Raw genomic sequence first — 8,558 nt, forward strand, 5'->3', positions numbered from 1 at the left:
ATACACTTTATATTATCATCCTTCTGCCTCTGACTGCTGTCCAATAGCATAAACGCCCCTAGGCACTTCATTGAGATCTAAAAGGGTGTATTAGTTATGTATGGTTAAAAACCAACCAGTTCCTCTGATTGGCTTGGTGGAATTTGACATAATGTTTACACAAATCCAATCCTTTCAGCTCTACTCAAGTAGCTATAGGCATTCAAGTTGAGTTAGATGTGTGAAGGGGAGAATGAGTGAGCTCTGACATCGCAACCATGAGCATATTCATTACGCTGATTCTGTTAAAGTGAAGCAAACGGAACAAAACGGGAAGGGACCTACCAGAATTTGTCAAATAGAAACTCTTGTTTTAACTGGTAAGCCAAGGAGGAGGACTGTTTGGAAGTTTGTTTAGTCTAGCATTCTAGCTTCAGGTGAAGTTCACTCTTGTATGAGTGAGCAAGACTTCACTCAAACAAGTGTGCATGTGTTTTGGGGTTGAGGGTGGTCCCTAATCTGCCTTTATCACCAACTCTTGGATGCATTCCCTCTAGAAAACCATGACTCCCCCACTGGTGTGAGGGAACAAAGCTGGTGGGAATTCAAACAGCTGTCAGGGGAGCTTTAAAAAGCCAATATAAGGAAAAGTGAAGGAGAACGGGGAAGAAGAGCGAGGAAGGAGTGTGGGCTGCATCACAAGACCGGAATGTCACTGTGCTCAGTAGCTCTTGAAAAACAAAACATCATTGGACACCATGGGCCTCACTACACCGGTAAGATAATAATGGTGTCCCATCATATTCAAAATGGCCGTGCAACTGTTTTGGCAGTTTAGTAGATTGTATTAAGATATCTAACACTGTTTCAAAATGAACTAGTTGTTTTTTTGAGACTCAAAGTTTTTAGTTCTATGTTGGATTATTTTGTGACCACTTTGGTCTGTGTCTTCTGTGTCTAAATAACGGAATGTCTATAGGCCTATACATATTTGGCTGAATCTCTGTCATTTCACAACTATCACAGTCCTCCATAACTAAATATGGATGTTTCCCTTTTGTTTAGACTATAAAATGTAGCTCCAAAGTAAATAGAGGGAGAATAAAAGTTGACTTCAGTGTGTATCTATGCTGCTTTTTGGAACTGTTTTAAACTTAGAGAAGAGAACAGTTAAAGAAGAGCATCAGCTTATTAGTGAAACAGTGACTGGTCTATTGAATAAATGGTTTAAAGGATAAACAATAGTACCAGTCAAAAGTATAGACACACCTACTCATTCAAGGATTTTTCTTTATTTTTACCATTTTCTACATTGTAGAATAATAGTGAAGACATCAAAACTATGAAATAACACATATGGAATCATGTAGTAATACAGAGGGTTAAACAAATTAAAATATATTTTAGATTCTTCAAAGTAGCCACCTTTTGCCTAAATGACAGCTTTGCACACTCTTGGCATTCTCTCAACCAGCTTCATAAGGAATGCTTTTCCAAAAGTCTTGAAGGAGTTCCCACATATGCTGAGCATTTGTAGGCTGATTTTCCTTCACTCTGCGCTCCAACTCATCCCAAACCCTCTCAATTGGTTTGAGGCCGGGTGATTGTGGAGGCCAGGTCATCTGATGCAGCACTCCATCACTCTCTTTGGTCAAATAGCCCTTACACAGCCTGGAGATGTGTTTTGGGTCATTGTCCTGTTGAAAAATAAATGATAGTCCCACTAAGCACAAGCCAGATGGGATGGTGTATCGCTGCAGAATCCTGGGGTAGCTATGCTGGTTAAGTGTGCCTTGAATTCTAAATAAATCACTGAGTGTCACCAGCAAAGCACCCCCACACCTCCTCCTCCATGCTTCACGGTGGGAACCACACAGATCATCCGTTCACCTACTCTGCATCTCACAAAGACACGGCAGTTGGAACCAAAAATCAAACATTTGGACTCATCAGACCAAAGGACAGATTTCCACCGGTCTAATGTCCATTGCTCATGTTTCTTGGCCCAAGCAAGTCTCTTCTTATTATTGGTGTCCTTTAGTAGTGGTTTCTTTGCAGAAATTCGACCATGAAGGCCTGATTCATGCAAACTCCTCTGAACAGTTGATGTTGCGATGTGTCTGCTTCTTGAACTCTGAAGCATTTATTTGTGCTGCAATTTCTGAGGCTGGTAACTCTAATGAACTTATCCTCTGCAGCAGAGGTAACTCTGGGTCTTCCTTTCCTGTGGCGGTCCTCATGAGAGTCAGTGTCATCATAGAGCTTGGTGGTTTCTGCGACTTCACTTGAAGAAGAAGTTTTTGAACTGTTCCGTATTGACTGACCTTCATGTCTTAAAGTAATGACGGACTGTCATTTCTCTTTGCTTATTTGAGCTGTTCTTGCCTTTATATGGATTTGGTCTTTTGCCAAATAGGGCTATCATCTGTATACCACCCCTACCTTGTCACAACACAACTGATTGGCTCAAATGCATTAAGTATAAATAAATTCCACAAATTAACTTCTGACAAGGCACACCTGTTAATTGAAATGCATTCCAGTTGACTACCTCATGAAGCTGGTTTAGAGAATGCCAAGAGTGAGCAAAGCTGTCATCAAGGCAAAGAGTGGCTACTTTGAAGAATATAAAATATATTTTGATTTGTTTAACACTTTTTTTGGTTACTACATGATTCCATATGTGTTATTTCATAGTTTTGATTTCTTCACTATAATTAAACAATGTAGAAAATAGTTTTTTTTTTAAATAAAAAAAACTTGAATTAGTAGGTGTGTCCAAACTTTTGACTGGTACTGTATGTCAGAGACATCTTAAGACAGTGTATTAACCTCAGGTCTTATAGTATGTAACTGCTGTACTTTCATGTTATGATGTGAATATTGTGACTGTCCACTGTCAAAGTATGGACTATTAATGCTACTTTAGAATATTAGACAATAAGTGTTTATAGTGACACTTGTACATGCTTCTGTCTGGACTTTTATGGTTATATTGTTAGTATTAGATGTGTGGGTGTTTCCTAAAGCAAGCCAGCTGTTTATCCTCAGGTTAAACTCATGTAGTTAATGATTGTCCTTTTCCTCTCCTCCTTTGTGATCAGATAGTCCCTACCCCCACTTCTGTTTGTTTATAGCTACTGCATATCTTTCTCTCTCTGTTCTCCAGCATGCTCCTCTGTGTCCCTGTTTCCCCCGTGGTACTGTGCTCAGACACAGCCTCTATTGAAACTGAGAGCTGCCTGTTAGCTTTCTCTACTCACTCTTAAAGGATGTCACATTATGAATTGAGTGTTAAACTTGTGACCTGGGGGCAGGGTAAGTGTCAGTATCCCTGTGAGCATGATGTGAATGAAATTGTGGGCCATCTTTCCCTGTTTTCCCTTCCTTTAACAGGGTGTGTGTGTGTGCCATCTTTCAATATACTTGTAGAACGGAAGTCTGAATCTTATTTGTGTGTTCTTTCTTTCTCTCTCTCTCTCTCAGCAGTGAGGTATTCTTTCTGTAGGGTTGGTAAAAAGTATCAGGGGTGTGGAGAAAGATATAAACAACACTGTACTCACACTCTGTACCACTCTGCCTAACACTGGGACCATGAATGCACAGGTAAGCAGGAACATTTCTTTCTTAATGAAACATTCTTAAACCAGGCAAGTCTATTGAGAACTTGTCCTCATCTACAATAACAGCCTGGCCACGAGGTTGCTAACTGATTTGTGTGTCGTCCCTCTCCCAACACCCTGCTAAGAAGGCCACTCCCTGTGAGTATGCTGGCATACTGGGGGACAGCTCGGACTCTGACGAAGGTAAGGAATCCGTTTTGCTGTCTGAGCTGCATCGTTGCCAGCAACAGGACGTGGCTGTACTTCCATTTCCTGTCCTCTCTGTTGTTGTATGCTAGCGAAGCTATGTACACTCTGTCCTCTCTTCTCCTCTCCTCTCCTCTGCTCCTCTCCTCAGAGCCCAGTCCAGAGGATCAGCTGGCTATCTCCTGGGAGCACCTTCCTATACTGGAGAGATTGGGCCTCAGCAGGTCAGTTTATACCGGAGAGATTGGGCCTCTGCAAGTCAGTTTATACTGGAGAGATTGGGCCTCTGGAGGTCAGTTTCTACTGGAGAGATTGGGCCTCAGCAGGCCAGTTTATACTAGAGAGATTGGGCCTCAGAAGGTCAGTTTATACTAGAGAGATTGGGCCTCAGAAGGTCAGTTTATACTAGAGAGATTGGGCCTCAGAAGGTCAGTTTATACTCGGACACACTTACTTTAACACTAACTTTTTCGATAGTCACAACCTCACTCTTCTCTTACCTCTCCCTCCCCTTTCTTCCCCTTTCCCCTATCCTGGCTCTCTACCTCACCTTTTCTCTCCAGTGGTACAGAGATGACTGAAAAGGAAGTTGAGGTGAGAATTCTTTGCGATTAGTACACTTGGACAAAGAGACTAGAGACTACATGCACCCACATGCAGACGCACGCACACACACACACTGCACACTCATCCACACACTGTTCTGTCCCCTATAGAATGCGTTTACCCAGCTTGCACTGGCGTTCCGTTGTGACCAGTACACCCTAACCCAGAGACTGCAGGCTGAGGAACACGACAGAACAGTGGCCCAGGAGAACCTCATCCTTGAACTGGAGCAAACCAGAAACACACTGCAGGTAGGGGTGTGTACACGTGTGTTTGACCTGGCTGCTTCACAGTTAATGGTCTGATAAATGTATGTTTCAAGTTTAAACCGTACCTCTCTCTTCCTCCACACTTCCTTTCTCTTTTTACTATATCTATCCTCCAATCTTCTATTCCCCCCCTCCCCTCTCCTCCTCTCACCCAGTATCTGAGAGGTAGATGTGTAGACGCTGAGATGCTGAGTCGTATTGAGGCCAGTCTGGACACAGTGCTGGACGGCGTGAGTGACATCATCACTGCTGCTGAGATGCTGGGGGCCGTGCACCAGGTGAGACTGTCGTGTAATCCTAGGCTTGCTCTTTTGAGGTATAAATCCAGGTTTTGGTTAGTGCTCTGTGAGAAATATATATTTGTTCAAAACTGTTATACATGTAGTTTGTTTGAAACTTTGATAAATGTTTCTGCTGGGTCAGGAGGCGCGTGTGTGTCATTCTGTGGAGATGATGGGTATACACGTGGAGCATCTGAAGCGTCGTCACGCTGTGGAGAGATCCGAGCTGTTGGAGACCAGGAAATGTTTCCACCGCAGCCGGGGCAGGAGACACAGCGACTCAGGTCTGAGTGCTGCTCCTCAATGGATTTTTTGTGAACAAGTGAAAGGAAAATTAATCACAAAGCAGTGACTTTTCTGAATACTTTGATTCTTAAAGTACATTTATTCTTAAAAGAACAATTAATTGTAAGTAGGCCTGATCCACTATAAGTGGCTGATTTTCATAATAGGAGCACAGTATCCTCTGACTGTACAGTATAACAAAATTCTCCACATATGGAAAATCTGTGTTCTGACTGATGGCTTTTGAATCATTACAGAGGATGGAGACGTTAGGCACCTGTTTGCCAGGCGAGACTCCCAACATGTAACACAGTTCACTTCATTGCTTTTCATATCCTTCCTTCAAATATCTCAGTTAAATAAATAGAAAATATCAGTGAGGGCAGCCCAGTTAAATACATAGAAAATATCAGTGAGGGCAGCCCAGTGGCTTGAATTCTAACATTTTTAAATGTTTCACTTCCCCGACTTTCTCAGACCCTCCTTCGGCGAAGAGTCAGCGTCACACTAATCCCAACGGGATCCCAGGTTAGAAACAATAACACTAAGACCTACTCCCATTGTGGTCCTGTGATCATGGTATGCATAACTCTAATTCTATGCTGACCTCTCTTTTCTCCCCCCTCTTCAATTGCCTCTTTCCCCCCTCTCATTTTCCCTCTCAGCTCAGCGACCTGGAGACCAAGTTCCAGGAGGGTTGCAGGGCCAGTGCTGCCACTGACAGCCAGGGGCCAGAAGGGGGCAGTGTGAACCAAGCCAGCAGGTACAAGACAATCTGCCCTGTCATTAGTGCAGTTAGTGCACTGAGAGTCATCTGCATGGTCAGTTGTCACTAGTCGCTAGATGGCCATGCTAGTCACTAGTCAATGTGGAGGCTTTCATACGCATATGCACCACAGGCTTAGACACAAGTGTACGGACTATAGTATAAACCTATGATGGATTTAACTGCTGTAGAGAACACATTGTGTGTACATGGTGTCTGCTGATCTTATGGCTTATCAATGTGCTGTGCCTTGTGTTCATACCATCAGAACTATACAGACCTCTGTAACAGCAGCATTGTTTGTTGTTATAGTATTACCTTGTTTAGTTGGAAGTGTAAATTTAACTGTTTCCTTTTTAAAGGCCCTCTGAGATGTCCCCCCACCACACCCCCCTCCTGCTCAGACAGAGCTCCACACAAAGCTCCCAGAGCCTGGAGGAAGAGAGCGAGGTAGCCCCTCACACCAGGTGGGTAGCCCCTCACACCAGTTAGGTAGCCCTTCATACCCCATGTAGGTAGCCCCTCACACCAGATGGGTAGCCCCTAACTCATCAACAGGTTCCCCATTTATGACTCATTGACATTTAAATAATGACCAACGGGTCACGTGCGACTGACGCAGGGCTGACCATACTGTGTGGGTGGTTGTGTGTGTTTCAGTTCCCTGCAGATGACGCTACATCACAGGCAGAGGTCTGCAATCGTGACGCGTGAGGCTAGTTCAGAGGAGACCAAAGCCAAGGAGTCAAGAGCGGGGTCTGGAGTGGGGGCGGGGTCTGGAGCAGGCACATCCGAGACCACCACAGTCTGCACCACAGTACCGTGAGTGTTAAGATGACTTAACATTATTAAGCTGCTATTAAGTCATATTAAAATGTATTAAGATAACACCATATTATTCAACTGATATAGCAGACAGTTGTCATTATCTGGCCAGGCTAAAAAAGTATGTATATTGAAGGCAATAGTGACACACAGCCTGGGATTCCCTGTAAACAAACATGCAACTTTTAGATAATGATGATGAAGACATAAATCTGGCCATAGCATGAATACTGGAAATTTGCTGAGATCATGATTTTAATCTGTATGCCTCCGTTTCCCTCCAGGCTAGTGGTGCTGTCAGAGCAGCGCCTCCTAGCTACATGGCTGTCTTACTGGATGTGGATGGTGCTGCTCCTCCTGGCTCTCTACTTCTTCCTGCTGCTGGGGTTCCTCCTCTGGGGTCTGAAGGTTCCACACCACAGCTTCTGATATCTCACTTCTGCTGTACTGCATCTCAGCTCTACACAACAGAGTTCTGGGATTTAGCAGACGCTTTTATACAAAGCAACTTACAGTCATGCATATTTTTACTTCTGTACCACTGAGGTCTAAGAACTGAATTCTGAGCTATGCACCACCACCAACTGGACCTGGCTTTGTGAATGCAGGAGTTCCCATAGTGTGGTCTGCAGTTGGGCTCTGCTCAACTACCAGAGTCTCTCGCTGTGCAGTGAGTTTAAAAGGGATGAGAGTAACAGAGTTAAGAATGTACAGTATACTCACTCCACAGCTAGCTTGAAATATCACCAACGGATAGCAAACTGGATCCTTTTCTATAGCTCAATTGGTTGGTACAGTACGTTGTTGTCACGCCTACTCCCTTCCTCAGGCGCTCAATGTTGTCGGTCTACTAAGCACTGGTCCTTGCAACCCACATTACGCACACCTGGCAATCATCATTACGCACACCTGGACTTCATCATTACGCACACCTGGACTTCCTCATTACGCACACCTGGACTTCATCATTACGCACACCTGGACTTCATCATTACGCACACCTGGACTTCATCATTACGCACACCTGGACTTCATCATTACGCACACCTGGACTTCATCATTACGCACACCTGGACTTCATCATTACGCACACCTGGATTTCATCACCACCCTGATTACTATCCCTTCATATAGCCCTCACCACCCTCAGTCATCAGGCTGTATTGGTTTTGTTTTCATGTCTAGATGCTGCGCTTGTTTTGTAACACGCTATGTTCATTATTATTAAACTCACCATCTGCAACTGCGTCGTCGTTGTCAAGGAGGGCGGTCAAGTGTGTTTGCGATCAGAGCCCGTTATGGGGACGGGGACAGTGGAAGAAGCTATACTGTTAGCAGCACACTGAAATCTGTTTTACTGGTGCTGTGACCCAGATCTGCAGTTGTGCTCAGCTCAACGACTGTAGTCTCTCGCTGTGTAGTGAGTTTTAAGAGGGATGATTGTAACAGAGTTAAGAGCGTGCAGTAAGCTCACTCCACAGCTAGCTTGAAATGTCACCAATGGCAGCACACTGACATAGGTTTCATATATAACCATCTTTTATCATAATAAACAGATTGGACAGTGAAGAGAAGACGGGAGACTAGGAAGAATGCGAGTGAAGGTACAGTGGGCTGGCTTAGAACAGACTGACTGGTATACAGTGGGGCAAAAAAAGTATTTAGTCAGCCACCAATTGTGCAAGTTCTCCCACTTAAAAAGATGAGAGAGGTCTGTCCATTTTCATCATAGGTACAC

The 8,558-nt window shown here is 44.0% G+C and overlaps 1 protein-coding gene across 6 annotated transcripts; it reads left to right on the plus strand.

Annotated features, from left to right (window-relative positions):
* Positions 1-375: 375 nt before the first annotated feature.
* On the plus strand, positions 376-8,063 carry si:ch73-352p18.4 (inositol 1,4,5-triphosphate receptor associated 2). Of its 6 annotated transcripts, none has more exons than XM_021610422.2 (14): positions 376-755; positions 3,466-3,585; positions 3,728-3,785; positions 3,940-4,012; positions 4,352-4,382; positions 4,505-4,645; positions 4,819-4,941; positions 5,087-5,228; positions 5,487-5,533; positions 5,707-5,757; positions 5,895-5,992; positions 6,358-6,462; positions 6,656-6,817; positions 7,105-8,063. In XM_021610422.2, exons 2-14 carry the CDS (start codon positions 3,574-3,576, stop codon positions 7,247-7,249), a joined length of 1,188 nt encoding a protein of 395 aa, XP_021466097.2. In that variant the 5' UTR covers positions 376-755; positions 3,466-3,573; the 3' UTR covers positions 7,250-8,063. The 6 variants fall into 6 exon arrangements, with proteins under 6 accessions (XP_021466097.2, XP_021466099.2, XP_021466102.2 ...); XM_021610424.2 differs by having other exon boundaries at positions 3,469-3,585; XM_021610427.2 differs by having other exon boundaries at positions 3,469-3,585; positions 3,731-3,785.
* Positions 8,064-8,558: the final 495 nt, after the last annotated feature.

This window comes from Oncorhynchus mykiss, chromosome 7 (assembly GCF_013265735.2).
Source record: "Oncorhynchus mykiss isolate Arlee chromosome 7, USDA_OmykA_1.1, whole genome shotgun sequence".
NCBI lineage: Eukaryota > Metazoa > Chordata > Actinopteri > Salmoniformes > Salmonidae > Oncorhynchus > Oncorhynchus mykiss.